The 20,127-nt window shown below is 39.2% G+C and overlaps 1 protein-coding gene across 1 annotated transcript in view; it reads right to left on the bottom strand.

Annotated features, from left to right (window-relative positions):
• The window catches only part of UNC13C (unc-13 homolog C), a 173,902-nt gene that overhangs the window by 13,066 nt on the left and 140,709 nt on the right, over window positions 1-20,127 (bottom strand). Inside the window, exons 6-7 of the mRNA XM_018575981.1 lie at window positions 17,313-17,384; window positions 12,958-13,177 (exon numbers count right to left, since the gene is read on the bottom strand). Coding sequence (XP_018431483.1) covers window positions 12,958-13,177; window positions 17,313-17,384 — 292 coding nt within the window. The remainder of the gene's footprint in view (window positions 1-12,957; window positions 13,178-17,312; window positions 17,385-20,127) is intronic.

Below are 20,127 nucleotides of genomic sequence, written 5' to 3'. Positions count from 1 at the left end.
AGTCGTACCACTACTCACACACTAAAGTGTTAATTAAAATGTAAATAAACACAACACCTTAGAGAAAAATCCTTAATTGAACAAAAAACACAACACATGTCCCTAGTACATTTTACAATAGCCAATAGCAGGATGGCTATTGCTCCACCCCCTGCCTGATGTCAATCAGCAGAGGAGTAGACCTAAGTGAGAAAGTTATCTCTCAGGTCTGCTCCTCTCCTGATTGACAGAAGGCAGTGCAATAGCCAGTCTGCTATTGCAATCTAAAATCTAAAAAATAGTAGAATGGCTGCTGACCACTGTTTTCTATCAGTCCGCAAAGGAACAGACCTGAGAGAGAAAGTTCTCTCGCAGGTCCACTCCTCTGCTGATTGACAGAATGCAGTGGGTGGAGCAATAGCCACCCTGCTATTGGCTATTGCAATTCAAAATAGCCAATAGCAGAATGGCTAAGACCTGAGCGAGAAAGTTCTCTCTCAGGTCCACTGTTCTGTGATTGACATCAGGCAGTGGGCAGGTGCATTAGCCAACCTGCTATTGGCTATTTCAATTTTAAATAGCCAATAGCAGGCTATTCTTTTTTCTGCCCACTGCTCGATGTAAACATTGCATTGGGCAGCCAGCAGCGGGTGTTTTGTTTTTGTTTCGTCGGTGGATTGACATTGTGGGACATTTTTTTTTTTAAATAAATGAATTGGAAAAGCACCTTTCCAATGTCGAGGGCACGTGGCCTGGTATGGTGCAGGGAGGGGGGCGCTCATCAGCCGTGTTCTTGGTACTGCTTTTAACAGCAGACGATTGCTGTTACCTGATGTGATCCCTGCTTTCATATTTTACCAAACAGTTGGGTATTATATTATGTTTCTGTGCACTAAATGTTAATATAGTTTATTTTTTCCGAAAAATACTTGATTGATAAACATTTATGCAAAAACCGTGCGACATAAAAAAGTGCAACTAACATTTTTTTATTCTACAGGGCCTCTGCTTACAGAACATATATCATTGTTTGGGGGTCTGAAGCTGTTTTCTAGCCATAAATGTATACTGTATCATGCATATAGTAAGAAAATGCCCAGGACAGCAAGTGGTTAAAATCTCAGCTCTGAATCAACTCAATTGTGCAATTGATAAGTGGCAGAAAAGTCTTTTTAAAAAGACCTGTGTCAACTCTCCTACAATATGTAGCTGAAAGATGTGGGGAAAACATGTTTTAAGATCTTGACTGCTCAGAAGCATAGGCATAAAACCTTGCTAACTACAGTAGCCTTTCCTCAGTATTGACACAAAACAGATTCCAAGTTGGAAGAGGGCAAGGCCACACCTTTATTGAGGTTGGGCAATAGCAAAGAACATTTACCAGTCACAGGTAGACTGTGAGCACCTAAATAATACATGAACACTAGCCTGGATGCTTATCCTTACCATTAGCCCCAGATACACATTCAACTACCCCGGAACCCCACTTGGTAGCAATACTAATAATCAACAGCACCAATTGAGGCAAGGTAAGAACTGCTAATGTAGCTGTGAAGAACAAAATCTCTGCAGGATGGGAAGGTGGGAATCTCATCCTTTGTCTGTATATTTCAGGTGTGTGCATTTACCCAAGCACCTACTTGAACAGGCTTGCAGGCCCACTCCCATCACACCACAGTCCCAATCAGGTCTGAGTAATTATAAACAAAGTTAATATGCATAAACATGCACACCTAAACACCTATCAAGCGTTCAGCAGTCAAGACTCCCTTTCACTAGGGCTCCATCTGTGCTTCCATGTCCCTCATGTCAAGATTTTAAAGTCAATGTACACCTTTGTAAGTGATTAGCATTTATTGTGGTAATGTAGAGGTGAGTGATGATTTATATGTGTGCACATTTTAATGACTCACATTGCAGGCATTATTCTTTTTTATGAACATTTTATTAGGCCTAGAAATTAAAAATTTTCTCACCAGGAAATTCAGTCTGACACCAGGGCCAGATTGAACAACAGGCTGTAAACAGATGTCCCCCTCCCTGTGATTCTGGGTAACATGATCACTAAACAACAGCTCTGCCAAAGTACACTGTCTGGTGGGGGGTGCAATGTCACTATGAATATTAATAAAAGTGGGTGGAAAGCTTACAGAGAGAGCACAGTTGTCATATACACATAATGCTTGCACAGCACAGTGGCAGCTTTTCCATGAGCATATGAAGAGGAAAGCTAACAAAAAATGTAAGTTTATGTGTTCATATACAGTAACTGCATATGTCTGCTTTTGTACACTAGGTCTACATTGCTGGCACCTCTGCAAAGGTGGAAATTGGCATTAACCAAACATTTTAGTAGTCTGTTTGAAGGAATGATACTTTGTAGTGTGAGGCATGTACACATTAAAGACATTTTTTCTTGCTTTTCAACTATAAGTCACATGAAGTTGCCTTTCAAATACGTCTGCCCAAGGTTTAACATTTCTTATACATGTTTAGTTATGCTATTAACCTACCTATGCAATGACAAAGGAGAAAGAGCTAAACTATTTTCTGATTATTAAAAGTGAAAGAAACAAAATTCTTTACTGCATGTGTTAACACCCATGGTAATCGAGCCATAAAAACTGAGGCCTGCTGAATCATCCATACTAATTTGGAAATATTTGCTGTTGAAAACTAGGCATCTTCAAACGCTTGGCCAGTTTCCTAATGCTCCATATGAAGCTGCATCTAAAACATGACACTGAACATTCAGGGTGAGAACCATTAAACACTCACGCCTGTTAAACAGCCGTCCTTCAGAATTAATCCAATATCCACAGCTATCAATATGTGTCGGAAGGCTGTTGGCGCAGATTGATTATATTTTCTATGCATTAGTATACAACTGAAACCTCAACATACAGAATCAACTGTAACCTTCGCCCAATAAAATAATGATTTTAGGGTGTAATTAATGTATTACTACATTTTGGCTACTGGTGTTATATTGTACATTGACAAACATCTATTGTGAATATAGCAGAGAAATAAAATCCCAGGAAACATATATGAGGACATCTGTACTGATTTTTTGTTTTAATATCAATGCTATATATTCTTATGTTGACGTTTAAGAAAATTCAGTAGGTGGGCAGAGATTTCCCATAAGCAGGATATGGGAATATGGCATGGTCCTCTGCTGAAGTGAATTATATTGTGTGAAATGATTAGATATGCCCACAGTCTACATTAAATTGTCTGCCATTATGAGGTTTTTGTAAGTGGAATGGAACATTAGTTTTACTGTCAAACAATGCATTCTCATTATTGGATACCAGATAGATCAAAGGATTCTCACACAATAGCTCTTTTTATGTATTGTATTGCAGATTGATAGAAAAACTTAACTCCAAAATACATCAGCTTTGGAAGATATTAATTATGTTGGCACAAGAAAGTATAATATTTGCAGTTCTCTAGTTTGTTTTCTGTTTGCTACAGCCATATATTTATATTGCATTTTATCTGTGTGCTTTAATTACTTATTCACCCTGCGAACAGAGGATAGAACTACAAGTAATTCTAACATCAATTTTGTGTCACTTTAATATTGTGCATCTAACATTTGATTTAGCTCTTCAAATTATTATTATTAATATTATAGAGGATTTATATAGAGCCAACAGTTTGTGCAGTGCTTTACAATATAAGGAAGACATAACAGTTTCAATACAAGTCAAGACAAGATGGTAAGATGGTAAGGAGGGTCCTGGCCGTGAGAGCTTACAATTTAAAAGGGCAAGTGAAACAAAAGGTGGTAGCAGTGTGCGGATGAAATGTTTCAGAAAGTGACAGTTCAGTGATTAGGTTGAGGTGGGATAGGCTTCCCTGAAAAGATGAGCCTTTATGGATCGCCTAAAGGCAGTCCGAGTAGGAGACAAATGGACAGGTTGTGGTACTGAGTTCCAAAGGATGGGAGAGACTCCACCCTGGAGGTGAGTATCGGAAGAGTTAACAAGGGACCTGAGACAAGGTTGGAGATATAGCCAGGAACACAGTTGTAGATGGCTTTGTAAATGGTAACATATTGATGTTTTGTAAAGAAGGATAATCCTCTAGACTTTGCCTCCTAAGCCTTGACTTCAATAGAGTCTATGTTAAGCTTCAGCATTGGAAAAGTGGTGTTACGTCCTCATAAAGGAGATAATGGTCTGGCAGCTAGACCAGGTTTATATCAGGACCTCTTGTGGCTTTTAAAATATTTAATGATTTCCCTGCAATAATTAGCTATTATTTTATAAAACAATCTTGTAGTGGGGCATTACAGGGTCAGGCACTCTCCAGACAATTGAGGATGAATACAAGAAGAAGCAAAAAATACTAAAAATGACATCTGTCAGGGTATATGGATATAAAATAGGATACATATTTTGTGAGACGACAAGGGGTATGTAACCTTAGTATAGGCCATACTCTTGGTAATTAGGATTTCCTGAAGACCATTTGGAGAATCAAACCCTTTGATCAGCAATGACCTTTGGGCACTGTCAGGCCTGTCAAAGAGTCCCACCCGTCACCTCAATTTCCTGACCAGTAGTCTTGTTATCCCAGTATCAGATGGGGTAACTGGTTGGAATCTCGCAGCTGCAAAAAAATACAGGAGCCCAGTATGAGATGGGCAAACAGTCTACAAGACCAGTAAGAATATGGAAACCCGTAAATAAAGCAGAGCCTATACTTGGGCAAAGACTAGAAGTCCCTATTTATTGAGGGATGATTGGGTAACTGCCTGCAGCTGACCGGTAGGTGGGGCCAGAGTCTTGGACAGTGTAGGTAGTAGAAACCAGAGTCTAGCACAGAACCAAAGCCCACACCTATCTCCCCCACATTGTTAGTAATATGAATAATATACCAAGTTGCAAAGTCCTCTCCAGTTAGGTCTTCGGGATATCGTTTATCTTTCTCACACTTGATTTAGCTCTTCAAATGAATGAACTACCTGGTAAGGTATCTCAATGTTCAGCCATATAGATGGTAATTGATCAGTGCACACTATTTAATACCACAAATCTTGATAATATACCAAAAATTTGAATATTATGATTTATTTATTTATTTATTAATTAGTGTAATTTACAAAGGGCAACATGCAGCAAACCAACAACTAAATCAGGCCTTTCTTTAGTGAATTTGGACCAAAGTAAGATATATGCTAATTGGTTGCTACAAGTATTATAATGCACCATTCCACTGAATTAGCCTGCAGGTCTTGCTACTACAGATGCTCCCAGTCAATGACATGAAGCTCTTTCCATTGTGGTTTACTACTGTTTTTCTAGTGGTTTAAAAACATTAATATTTGATAACAAATACATTGAAGAAGAGAAAAATAAAATGACAGCTAAAATGAAAACATTTCATTTAACTACTGTAGGTATTTTTAATTCACAAGCTTGGATATTATTAATTATCAGAGTTTGCTTTCATAACTGCAGACGTGGTATTCTAAATTCTTCAACCTATCTGTAACTTTACAAGTCCCCATGAATAAATTCCACACTTGTCACAATGCACAGCAACAAAAAAAATGTCTCTGCTGTCTACAGTCCATTGACTTTAACTAAACTGAAAAAAGAAATATGGGAAAGCATGTTACAGGTCTACTACAAGCAGAAGCGAGTAGTTCCTCTGTCTCCCTTCCATAGTCATCACCCTAACTGTAAGATTATAAAGTCACAAGGTGTGCTAAAAAAATATATCTGGCTGTCTGCTGTAAGGTCCCCATAAACAAAAGTTGGGAGAAGGAAGATCCACCAACTATGCCATCATTCTGATGAATGATTTTATCAAAAACCACGATTCAGGCAAAATGTAATTGTTTATGTACTAACACACCTGGCACCAGAATTATCTTTCAGGAATGCTAGCAATCGGCTGGTTAGTAATCAGTTGGCTAGGGGGTTTTAGAAGATGTGACATCTTACCTTAGAGCAGACAAGTGCTTCCTTCTCCAAATGTAAGTAGTCAGATCAAGCAAAATCATCTCATATCTATGGACACTTTTAGACATACATATTGCCCTCCTCCAAATCACATTTGTCTTATATTCCTGCATGCTGTGCTTCTAGCTGCCTACATAGTGTAATAGCCAAGAAATGAAAGCCAAGTTTATTTTTTATGAGATGTAACAGCATTATGGCCAACAATAATCTCTCTGGAGCTCATTACTTTAATATTATTGTCAGCCTTTGCCAAAGCACAGTACAACGTATAAATTCAGCAGTCTAGTCCTTTCCAAGATTTTCCCAATACTTTTATATCCTCTTAGCGTATGAGTTATTGGAAATGAGACATGGATTATTCCAATCACCATTTCATTATGTGGGTTTCTTTGGCCAGCAGATAGACAAAAATGTACATAGATCACCTAGAAGACGGGGAACAGCAATCATTCTGAGCAAAGTAATGTAACTTAAAGGGGAATTATTAAACATGCTGTCAGCAGTGTTCAAGTTAGTTTTCATTACAGTACTCAAGCGCCTGAAGAATCAAATTTCTCCTTAAAGCAACTTCCCTTTTTTCATAGTCTGTCAAGCATCAACTTGAAGGAACCAAGAGAAATATGAAGGCTGCCACTGCTGACCGATTCTTATGAAGATGCTTGTAGCCTGACAGTCATATTGATCCAGTAGCTTCAATACCATCTGAGTCACTGACCCGAACCAAGCATGCAGAACAGAAGTTCCGACTTTTTTGTATGTTAGTTCTGGGTGACTTAGAAAGAATTGAAGCCAGATAGTCAGGTAAAGAACATTATCATAAAGAAACTAAGCAATGTCTACATATCTTTATTACAGGTTTTTCTTTCATGCTGGTTGTTTGTTCCGTATGTGCTCATGAGATGTTTTAGCTTCATTTTGAAAAGACTGGACTTTTCATGTGTATATTCTACAGGAAGGAGTGGGGTTACTCCCAGATGAACATGCTTTCATTCTATGTCCCATTGTTGGTGCCCTGTTATTAGAAGGTTTGCACAGTATGGAGGCATTCTGATGTACTGTGCACCTTCCACATACACTGAATTTGTGAAGGTAGGGCTAAGGCCCCATTCACACCTATGTCTTTAGGCTCGCTTAGCAGAGCACCTAACATTGCAACATGCAATGTAGGATTGGATGCAGCATCGCATGTGCTCCTGCATTGCAAATATGTGAATTTAGCCTAAAGTCTGAAAGGCTCAGCCCATTTTCACCTGTTTCAAAGCTCTCATTAGCAAATTATAAATTTACATACACAAGTAAATTAGTTGCAGATAGTAACTCATCCCCCACTCCCCTCTTCTTCAGTTGTGCTGCATAGAAATTAAGTTATCAAAGTCAAATAGGCTATTCACTTTGCAAGGAAATTTTGCACTTTGCATGACAGTTTTCCATTAGCTTAGTAAATGCGGTGAAAGTTCACTTTGCAAAGAATACCCAATTATGTGCAAGGAAAATAAAATAAAACTGTATTTTTGTTTGCACATAATTGGATAATGGAAGCCAGCAGAGCTTCACCTCATTTGCTTATCTGAGGGAAAATTCCCTTTGAAAAGTGAACAGCCTATTTGCCTTTATGTAGAAGCCATATGAGAGAAATCTATGTCAAGGAGATACCGGGTCAGCTCACTATCTGCAAGTAGTTTGCTTTTTCTCCCTGTGCTTGCTTGGATTTCCTCTTTGTACTCTGGTTTCCTCCCACACTCCAAAGACATGCTGGAAGGTTAATGGGCTCCTCTCTAAATTGGCCCTGTGAGCATATGAGATAGGAACCTTAGATTGTAAGCTCCTTGAGGGCAGGGACTGATGTGAATATGCACTATATAGCTGCGGAAATTTAATAAATAAATCAGGGTACACCCTGTAATAAATGTTTATTTGTAAAATAAAGATGAATGCTGTACATACTAAAAATAGTCAAATAAACAAAATGTACAGTAAAACAAGTTAATTCTGAGTTTCTCTTCATTTTATTATTATATTTAATCTGCCCCTAATCCTTCTTGCTTAACTACTCGTTACCTTGTAACTGAAATTTTCATTTATCATTTTACCAGCACTTGTATTTGTGTTTGTCATTGGTTGCCAGTAAGCGTAAACCATTTGATACTATTTTAACCTGTGCTATGAAACCTGTATTTTACATTTGAATGGCCACAATTTGTAGAAGACTAATTTGGCTTCAGTTTGTGAAGCTCCTTGCAAATATACCAGCAGCAGTTATGTCCTTTGTAAGAGCAGTGTTTTATTCCAGCACTGTTTTGACACTGAATACATGGTGATTTACAAGGCACTCTTAAAAAGGGGTCACAGGTAGAACCAGATAGCAGCGGCTGCATTATATTACTAGCATCTATATCAGGCTCTCTGCTGGAGAAAGTTTGTTTTTGGCAAGCAGAATAGCTTTGCATTTGAAACAAAGATAAAGGAGGACAACCCTGTATGGTTTTATATATTTTGTAAAGATTTTGTTCTACACATAGTGTATCTCTCTTCTAAAATGTTGTGTGACTTTTTGTTTTAGTTCTAGGTGGGGGATGGGGGGAGGGGGTTAGATCAAACACCCTCTGAGAACAGCTTAAGATTTGGCCATTGCATAATGGTTAGGGTTGCTACTTAAAATACAAACAGGTCACCTCCAGGTGCCTAAAATGTATATCTGTTGAAGTTTCCCCCACCCACGCTTGCCTGCTATGGTCTACAACAAGTTTATCAGAAACTAAAGGTATTTTAGGTACTCCCATTTGCAAATTCTGCCACTTCAGAGTCAAGAGCCAGTCTGCCCTTTCCTGCACTCTCCTATTTTTCATTATTGATATCCCCTATACTGTAATTTAATAGGCCAACTGGAAGGCGTAGGAGGGTAGGAAAAGCTTTCATAAATAGGAACTTTTGATATTTCCATTTGAGAGCACCAAGGGTTTAAGGCAGGGGTAGCCAAACTCCGGCCCTCCAGCTGTGGTGAAACTACAAATCCCATGATGCATCTCTCTCCGGGAGTCATGTCTGTGGCTGTGAGAATCTTGCAATGCCTCATGCGATTTGTAGTTCCACCACAGCTGGAGGGCCGGAGTTTGGCTACCCCTGGTTTAAGGACATTTGTATCAAACAAGTAAAGAGAGCTTTATCAGACATGAAAAGAGCTGAATAAGTAAAAGAAAATTTGCTTACTCATGTCTCCATTTATTTTCCGATTTACTATTTGGTAGAAAGGCTAAATATCCATATCGGATTTTGGCCTAAAATAATTGCAAGTCCTGATCTTGGTGCTTATTTTTCTGTGTATAATACTTAAGTTATGTATATACACAGACTGAGTGAGCTGACCATATCCCCCAAAATTAATGGATGGTAATAAGGGCAGCAGTTGAGAACTGTGTTGTAATGCTTCAATGCCAGGCTGCATCCAGCAAAGCAAACAGGATACTGTGTTGCATTAAAAGAAAGAAGGATTGTAGTAAGGGATAAAAGAGTAATACTTTCACTTTATAAATCACTGGTTTGGCCTCATCTTGAGTATGCGGTGCAGTTTTGGTTCGCTAAGAAAGATGTCCTTGAGCTGGAGAGAGTTCAGCAAAGGGCTACAAAATGTATTGATGGGATAGAAGGCCTAAGTTATGAAGGCCACCTTTCAAATTTCAACTTATTCACCTTAGAAAAGAGGAGATTAAGAAGGGACCTTATTGCAGTCTTCAAGATCATCAATGGGGACCACAATATTCAGAAAAACTGTTTAATCTGACAACTGTATTGAGAACACAGGGGCACAACAAGAGGTTAGAAGAAAGGGGGTTTAATCTTAGAATTGGTAGGAAGAGAGTAGTGAAATTGTGGAATTCCCTTCCACAGGCGGCGGTATCTGCTGCATTGATAAATTCAAGAAACTTCTGGATGAGTTTCTTATTTCACTTCATATACAAAAATATGGGAAGTGTTAGAGTCAGATAAATGCAGAGACACAATAACATAAACACAGGTTGACCTAGATGGACCTTGTCTTTATTCAACCTTACCTACTATGTTACTATGTAATGAGTAGGGATATTGTCATTGGGAGAGAAAGACACAGACAGTAATAATGACCTGACAGAAGGTATAACCTTTCACACACCTTCCTGATGTAAGAAGAGTCTCTCAGAACCCCCCAATGTTAAGGGCATGCAGGTTAGTATTAGCATAGCAGCAAGGTTGCACACATGCAGTTAAATGTGCAGTAAAGGTAAAATCTAACCTTTATTAATAAGGTGAATATTACAGTAAAGACTTCTATTGAAGAATATGGCTGAATGTCAAGGAATGTAATTTCAAATGGGTGACTGTCTACTACCGTGTTTCCTGCCTACATGCCCGCCGGCCACAGCTCACGCAAAAAAAAAATAAGACAGTGTCTTATTTTCGGCGAAACACGGTAATTTGGATTTATACATAGTGTAAATGTTGCCCGATTTTGGATGAAGTTTGACCTAAATACCTATCGAATCCTTAATAAATATACCCCTTGTGACTTGCACCTGGGGAGAGTACATTATATTCCATGGCTACAGATAGCAATAAGTAAAAGGTCCCTGGCGTGCAATAATCTCATTATAGCTTAAAGGAGAACTATAGGGTTAAGTCTTTTCCCCATAGTTCTCCTTAGGGTAACGGGAGGACACAAACTAGCGTCCTCCCATCACCCTAGGCTCAGTATACCGCAAGCTGTAGCTCGCGGTATACTGAGACGCTGCAGTATACCGCGAGCAGACGCCGCAGCTGAAGCAGATCCCGGCAATTGTGCCGGGATCCGCCCAGCTGCGTGACTGACAGCTGGCTCTGCCTATCTAAAGGCAGAGCCAGCTGTACCCGCCCCCTCCCCCGTCCGTTCCGCCAGTCAGCGCTGGCGGATAGGAGCGGGGAGGGGGGAATCCAGCCCCTCCCCTGCCACGGCAGAGAGCCGTGACAGGATCGAGAGGTGAGCGAACGCCGGTATGTGTTCGCTCACCTCCCGATCTACTGAGCCGACCTGTGACAGCCTCATTGTCACAGGTCGGCTAGAACTATGAGGTGAGTGAAAAGCACTCACCTCATAGTTCTCCTTTAATCTATTTAACAGCATACAGTATATATTAAATAATGGTAACTCTGACACATATGGCACACAAACTACATGCTCATAAGCTGAATTTAAAACCATTTAATGTGTCCCATGAAAACAAATTCAGCCACAAAAACATTAAATTTTTAATATATTATGGAAGCTTCATATACAAGCAATAGTGCACAAAAACTGTGAAAATTATCCCAAATGATGTGCATGTGGCTTCACTTAAGATTTAACAACTTTGTTTAGTACTATTAAGTATAGTGAGATATAAGTCAGACCATAGAGGAAGATAATAACTCAATATAACAGCATATCTCATTACTTTGTTGATGCTCTAAAGTACATTTGTAAATACATAACACAGACTCATACAAAATAAATTCATCTCTGGCCTGCTTAATGGAAAATCAGGCACGTAGAACACTACTTTCAAGCAATTACTATCACTCACTGAATAGATTATGGCACATGACATATGTTTGTGCAATTAATGAGGAAGTAATGAGTGTTATACCCCCCATTACAGCACATGTAACAAACTTATTAGCCTCTTGCAACTCAATCTTCACTCAAAGGCAAGCAAACATATTTAGGTTATATAGCCAACTTTATAGCAGTCACAAATTATTCTGGAACAATGTGTACTAACGTGAGCAATAATTCTAATAATGCTCTAGATGCACTGTTATATATTTTTTTCAGACTGCTTGTCTTCCAGATACTATACAGTATATCACTTTACAATGGATACTATGCCTGCATGTATGAAGTTCAGGTCAGTGGTACAATAAATGCTATATTTTAGAAAGTTTACTTAGGTCATTAAACCTTGGTTCATTTTCAATATCCAGTCATGTTCAGGGGAATTACAAAAAAGCATTTTCCCTTCTGCATGATTGTGTTATTAAAGTGCAAAAAGCTTCAGTAGGCCAAGTGATTAGATTATTCTGCTTCTTTAGTAAATCAATCCCCATCACTTTGTCCCCTAACTATACACAGATTCCAGAACATCTAGCAAGCAATCAACATGTCTATTCTACTGCTCCACTTTCAGCAAAATTAATTCTGATTGGTTGAGTTACTACACTTAGGGTAACATATAAAGATTGCTTGCACTACGTACTGATTAAGCTCAGTGATCTGCAATAAAGTTACCCTTATATTCCTTACACTCTTTCTAGTATCCTTATCCTCATTAAAGGAAACCTGTAATTAAAAGGTATACAGGGGCCGAACCCATTCTGAAAATGCTAGTTTGATGCTTAGAAGTTATGTCTTCATTCTGGGTTTTTTATTAGCATTTTCATAAAAAGAATAATGCTACGATTGCATCAGCCTGGAACCAAGTAGTGGTAGATCCATACGCAAAGGCAGTATCCATTATATCAAGTTTACTGGCAATAAGAGGAGAAAACAAATAAAACATTTTTTACTGTAGATGTTTGCATATGAAAGGGATCCATATACACCAAGACCAATCAAAGTTATTAATGTCATTAAGACATCCCAAATAATACATAAAATATTCCTATTGGATGCAATATTTTAAGTTAATTTTCATAGCGTGTTTTTTCGGTGACTTGGTAGCAAAAGAGAAACAAGGCATTGAGTGCTATTGTCCTACCATTGCTTGGCAAGATAGTTGACCGAAGATGTCCAGTGCAGCCTATTAGCAAGCAAGTCTTTGTGGCAAATATCATATTTACCAGAATAGAAGTTCTACTTTATCTACAGTAAATTTCAGCTAATGTAAAATTTGTGGAAGAGTTAACATAACAGGAAATATTAGCACATGGAACAGCCCAGAACTATCTAGCCAGTGCAATACTGCAGTATTATTATAATTATAAAAGACGAGTTTAAACAGGCACTTACTTTGCAAGCAGTCAGCGTTGAGAAGGTCTTGGCATTTTTCATGACACTTGACCCCACATTCTGTACATCTCATGCCTTGTCTTGCAATGCCCCACAGCAGGCCTTCACATTCATAGCAGTATGTTGGTGTAGTCGCTGTCCATATTTCAAAGTTGTGAGGTGTAGTGGATGATATTGGGTAAATAAGGGCTTGCAATGTCTTTTTGAAAACATGGGATTTCTATTGTAAAACATGAAACAGACTGTTATTAGCATTAAGCAGCCTCTGTGTCTTGAGAGACAATTATACTGCAGTGGTTACAGTACTATACAATCAGTTGTTGGCAGATGCATACAGAGAAGCAAAACACTTGTATAAATTGCATGTTACAACTGAAAATGGTATCTGTTGTAATCAATATACTAAGACACACAATTTTGGCAAACCTATAATATATGACAATTATTTACCGAAAGTAAACATAAAATCTAACAACAAGGATCTTCCCATTTATCCACCCATTGTATATCAGGATAAAACAAAATAATATTTTGAAGTGTAAGAAGGTAATAACTCACAGAAAATATTCACTAACTACCCTTATTTTAGTTACAAATGTCAGAATGTATCTATCATAGTCATTTTTAAAGGAAAAATATTTCTGCTTTAACATGGCAGGTCTTTGTGGGAAAGACTCACTCACTATTTTTTATGTTTCCTCTTGTTTTCTACACTGGAGTCATTGTATAATGGCTGCTAACAAGCTGAATCCCATGAGGGGCATTTGTTCTGTTAGGTATTTCAGTGGTGAGATGCTCCCAGATTAAACCAACTGCTGCAGTTAGTACATAGTCAAATGGTGGTGTCATAATTCCCCAATGGATTCTCCATTAAACAGAGTAAATGAATAAATATAGCAACAAGTGAGTGACAACTTATTTGTAGCCTTGTTGGAGTAGTAAAAACAAAAATAACAGGAAATCCTGCTAGTGTTTGAGAGATATTAAAACCCAGGGGGATAATTCAAATTACTATATAAACCCAATATTAAAATATCATTTTTTTTTGGGGGGGCGGTACGGGACGTCAGCCTTTAAAGACTAGCTCTGGCCTCACCATTTGGACAATCCCCAGAGCTTGAAAAACAGTATAGATATTTTTTTTCAAGGGGTCTTTGGTTTAGTCCACTGATGTAACAGTTCCTCTTAACTGTGAATCCAGGAAAGGGGAGGGAATTCTAGACACAGTGGAGTTGATTTCCTCAAGGCAAATAGGCTGTTCACTTATCAGAGAGAATTTTCACTTTGCAAGGGAATTTCCCCTAGGTGAAGCTGTTCTGACTCTTATAATCCAATCATGTGCAAGCAAAAATACTGTTTATTAATCTTCTTCAAGCATAATTGAGTATTCTTTGCAAAGTTAAGTCTTCTCTCATTCGCTAAGCTAAGTGAGCATTTCCCTTGCAAAGTGCACATTTTCTTTGCAAAGTGAACATACTCTACTCCTTTAGTAAAGCAACCCCTTTGGGCACACTGGGCATCATTCAATTTAGAAGTGGAATAGAGTTGGATTAGTGAGCGGGGGAGTGTGCAGAGAAAAGCACTGGAAAAGAGGCGAGTCAAGCAGTAGAAGATGTTTTTGACTTTTACGTCCTGCTGGGGGATCCAATTTATAATGTTTTGCCTGAGCTGAAATTGAGTTTTAAGTAAGCTTTTTTAGAATGTAGAGTGAAATATTTTAACATAAATAAGATGATCCTGATAGGGCCTGTGTTTAGCGGCTCTTAATCAAATTAGAATTACTGTATTTCTATTTCCAATCAAGTCAAAGGGAATACAGAAGCAGCTTCAGGCTCCATTCACAACTGAGAGACTGTCTGCGCGTTTTCGGCTGTACGGATACACGTGGAGCTGCTCTGTACAAGGAATTCAGTGCACTTCAATGTGCATCGTTCAGACCATTGCTACCCCCGGAATCGCCAAGTGTGATAATCCGTCAGATTCCGCACGTTCTCGGCTATTTAATAGACGCAAGCGAGCTGCATCCGTGCGGATTTTAAAATATTAGCGTTTTCATCCTGCACTGTCTTCCGCACGAAAAATTGTGCGGGATCCGAATACAGCCTAAAGCAGATTGTTGGAGCTAAGGAGATAAATTGTAAGGCAGAAGGAGGTCAACTACAGTTCAAATACACCTGGGATTGAACTCTCAGTGATCTCAGAAGCTTCTCAAACTGATCTTAAAGTAGTATTAGGATCTCAAACTTTTTTTCAATAATGAATCCAGATCAAACAAATATACATTACCCAGCAAAGTATTCCTTTATATTTTTGACCAAGCAGATACAATCATCATGTTTCTTTTTTAAATCAGATATTTTTTATTGGAGTTTTTAAATTTTTTTACATTTTAGTACAACACAATTTGACATTGCACACAGATTTCTGCAGTACATAAAGTCATAACAATAAAACATAAAACAACTAACACAACTAACACAGCCATGTGGTCCAACTTGCGTCTCATATAGATTAAGCGGAGAGGGAGGGGGGGGGGCAGAATGGCACAATCAGGGGAAGCAAGCGCAAAACCATTTCCCTGTACTTTACTACACATGGATGAGAGTTATACATCTACACACCTCCAAATTTAAGTTCAGCTCGATTCTCGTCAGACATGGGAGATATGCATAATTCCTGCCATCTATTCATACAACCAACCATGAACCGTAATCTGTAATCCATCCCACCAGAGCAGTGTGTACCGACATCCTCCACCACCTATCTGTATATTGAGTCCTCCGCTCCTCCCATTTCCAACATCAGCCCAGTGTCCCTTCCGATAATAATAATAATCTCCCGTGGTCAACATCTATTCCTCCACCTGTCCCAGATATTGTAGAATTTATGCAAAGTTCCCCTGTGTTCCCCATATTATCTTTTCCAAGGCTATAAGACGGTCCAACTCCACCTTCCAGGTCTCCACCTTTGGTGCTGTGTGTGACATCCAAAGGAGGGCAATAGTCCTTCTTGCTGCAAATAGGGCCCTAGATACAGCATCCGTGGTATATTTGTCCCAGTCAGAGTTGTCAAATACACCCAGGAGGCAGACTAGTGGAGAGCAGGGGAGCTGGAGCATGAACATAGAGTTGAGACACTGCACCACCTCAGTCCAATATCTTACCAGTTTGGGGCAGCGCCACAACAAGTGTATGAGAGACCCGGACTCGATACCACATTTAGGACATTTGGAGTTTGACCGGAATCCAATCTTAAAGAGGAACTCCGGGGTGCGATATGTGCGATGCAGGATGAAGAGCTGAGACAGCCTGTGGGAGGCGGACAGGGAAGAGGCCCCAACCGCGGCTAAGGCGCCGTCCCACTCCTCCTCTGTAAGGGTCCCCAGGTCCTCCTCCCACGCCGACCTACATCGGAGTGGGTATTTGCATGAGAAATGTGAGAGTATGTGGGAATACAATAGGGAAATGATTCCCTTGGCATGGGTGGATACTGCAATCCGTTCAAGAAGTGGCACCTTAGATATATGAATCGGGCCAACCCCGGGGTGTGCAGAGAGGGCATGTCTCAGCTGAAGGTTTTGGTAGAATTGGTTCCTCCTGAGGCAGAATTTAGACTGGAGTTGCTGGAACGAACACAGCACGCCGTCATCATAGGTCTGGGAGACAAGATGTATCCCCTCCCTCTCCCAGGTGACAGAATCTCGCAGTTTTTGCACTTCCGGCAACTTGCCGTTATCCCACAGGGGGGTAACGGTGGTAACCTTGGAGAGCCCCCACAGGGTCCTGACAGTCATCCACACCCTCGCGAGTAGTCTTGGTATAGGGAGATCAGATCTAGACAACAAAGTGGTGTCTAACAGTGACAGTGGGGTTTGAGAGCAGAACATACAGGCAAATAGCCGAGCAGTGGCAGGGAGGTCCTCGGTGAGAGACCATCCCGCCAGGTGACAATCATCATGTTTCTGAGCAGCTGGTTCCAAGTCTCTCTCTCAGCTCAGATTCCCTCAACTTCCTGTCCAGTAGAAGATCACAAAAGACTGCATAATCTCCAGAAACTGTTCATCTTCTAGCATGGAGAAGGGAAGAGGGAGGAGAGGGGAGCTTAGCTTGCTATACTGTATGTTTTCAGACACACATAGTTTACTATCACAGGCAAGGGTGGCTCCATAGAACTCTGCGTGAGAAAGGAGCCACCCTAAAACAGGATATCAGGGCCAGTGCTCAGGGTACCAGCTGTTGTGCAGAAAAACTAAAACTTTTAAACATCCAAACATCAAGAAGCGGCATCCATTGGCATGCCTATAATATATAAAAATATGATATTAGATGATATATAAAAAATAAACCAGTACCTACCAGTTCCTCATTGTTTACAGATGTCCGGATAACCATTGCAAGGGAGATTCCAGCTTTCCTTGCAGCTAGTGTCTAGTAGGAAAAAAGATGGCAGGTTACCCTCAGCATAGCATAAACATGTCATCAACTTTCAACATAGCATGGCAATGTAATGAAGCAGATTGCTCATAACAGAACACATTGCAAGAGATGAGTTGCATAATAATTACATCAATTTAAAACAAGAATTTCCAGGAATACAAAATAATATGTAAATTAGTGTTAACCCTTTCTTGATGAAACCATTGCAACTAATGCAAAATTCCTTGCAGACTATCAATGCTATGGCACAATGTTTTGATACTATCCTGTGTTTCTTATTATTTTGTATTAATTACTCCCTAATGAAGTCAGGGTATTATGTGATATGAGGCTTCAATTCTTTGATTTGGTAACACAACAAGCCAGTATAAAGATAAAGACTTCAGACTATTCTGTGACCTTGATTTGCATATTTGTTCTAGATCAGTGACTAAGTATTAAACCAAATGGGGCAGTATAACAGCTAGGCAACTAGCTTTACCATAAAGAAATCTAAAATGGCTTAAATGTTTGTAGGTGAAGCAGGGTTAGGAAAGGTTTATTTAGTTGACAAGATGTAAAATTTAAACTTTTAATTCAAATAATTTGTGTCTAAATGCCTTCTAGACATTTCTACTGTAAACTGAAGCTAAGCAATATGCCCAAATAAAGTATTTAAAAAAAAACTACACTTTCTCTCAAGTCTCTTGGGCTTGGACATCATCCACCCCACTATCACTAGCTGGAAAATGGCTATTGATCCTCCTGGAACTGTCCAGTTGGAACCTATTCCCTTGATATGGTAATATCTGCCTGTCCATGTGAGAAGGTTTCGATCTCTATAATATATTTAATGATCACAAACAGCCATTAGGAACATAGATTGCCAATAATCACCACTTGGGCCTTTAAGGAGAATAGCCATGGATTGATTGATTATTTTGTGTGTTAGAATATTAAAGTGTAAATCTAGGAGAATAAGCGGAAGGTGGAATTTGATGCAGATGTTTCATCCTCAGGACTATAGACCTGAACTGACAGGTAATGCATTGCTTATAATGAGATGACATTCAGTGATTCTCAAAGAAACAGCTGTATTGTCATGTTATACATAGAAAAGGAAACAGTTTTGGGACAAGTGAGACCCTCCCTTGAACTGAAATATTCTAGTTTTCCACTGGGCCAATTTATGAAGTGAGAATAATTTTGTATCTGTAAAAGTATCAGCTTCATGGCTTGTTCACACCATGTCCGGATCATGTCCAGATCAGAACAGTTTGTTGCTGGACCAAAAAAGCATCCCAATGTATCCCTGTGGGATTTCTGGGCTGTTTACACCAACGCAGTCCGTTCCGGTCCAGACACAAAAAGAAATACTGCTTGTCTCATTTCCTCTGGTCTGGAATGCATGGAATGCATACAAAATGCATGCCAATGCACTGGAATGCACATGAAAGCCCATTTTAAGCTATAAAAAACAGCATCTGAACACGGCAAAATCGCAGTAAAATGCTATGTTTTTTACCAAATATTACAAAAGGAACAGGAAGATGGAAAAAGTGCAGTAAGTTGAACATACTGTAGAAACATTGAATACTGAATAGGGCACAAAAAGGCTAAGTGAACCTATGTTTAAGTTATGTTCTCCTTCACCCTTCTTTCCTTGAGGTTGTACTTATTATATTGTTCCAATCTTGCCTGGTATGCTTTTGCATCATTTCTGTTGCCTGTATCTGGACTCTATCTTTTTGAAATCTTTTTGCAAGTCAGTTATCCAGAAGGGAACACAGTATTCTAAAGAAGTGATGCAAGATCTTTCTGAGGTCTTGATCTGTTTATGCCTGTTATGGTTTCCTACTTTGATTTTTCAAATCCATTATTATTTGTGCAACCATTCTTTCAGTGTAAAATGCTAGCAGTATGCAAAATGTAAGTAAACCTAAACTCTATTTTTCAGTATGTTTGGCACCATGTCTCACTGCACACATTTTCTTAAGCAAATATTTTCTTGTGCATCAATTGCAATGTTTTCCCTCTAGATCTTACATACAAAGTGGATTTATATATTGTGTGGCTGTTGAGCAATATATTTGATGAAAGGTTTTTGTGCATGGATTTTAGCTTTAAAGAAGAACTTGAGGCATAACTATTCTTAACCCTTGCAGTGAGGCTACCCACAAACTGCAAGGGTTAAATGCTTGTTTTTATCTAGGGATGAAAATAAAAACGTTATACTCACCTTAACCTTGGAGCCAGTTGGCTTCTAGACCATTCCCTGCCACCCGTCTCCTTTTCTGCTAGAACAAAGGAATGTCCTTTGGCATCCTCACATCCTATAAACTGTAAAGGGTGTGATGACTCACAGGACCTTAGACCACTGGAACGGAGGGGGAGTGACACTGAAGGGACTGGTCTAGGAGCCAGCCGTATCTGAGGTTCAGATGAGTATAACTTTTTTATTTTTGTCCCTAGATGAAAACAAGCACTTAAATCTTGCAGCAGGGCTACCTGCACAGCAAAGGTTAATAGTTATGCCTGGCGTACATAACTTGAAGGTGTTTTTTTGTTGTGAACAACTCCTTTGAAAATGTTATATAATTAATGTACTGCATAACTGCACTAAAGACTGGCTGAAGTTTGAGGAAGAATAGACAGACCCCACACAAAGGACTCAGTAAAGGTAAGAAGGAAGGCCCGGGCAGTAATTAATCTGAGTTGTGTCTTTTTATTCTGGATGATTGATTAGGTTACATCT

This window comes from Nanorana parkeri, unplaced genomic scaffold (genome assembly GCF_000935625.1).
Source record: "Nanorana parkeri isolate BGI_ZX_2015 unplaced genomic scaffold, ASM93562v1 scaffold55, whole genome shotgun sequence".
In the NCBI taxonomy this organism is placed as follows: Eukaryota; Metazoa; Chordata; class Amphibia; order Anura; family Dicroglossidae; genus Nanorana; species Nanorana parkeri.
This window is presented reverse-complemented; position numbering and strand designations above follow the sequence as displayed.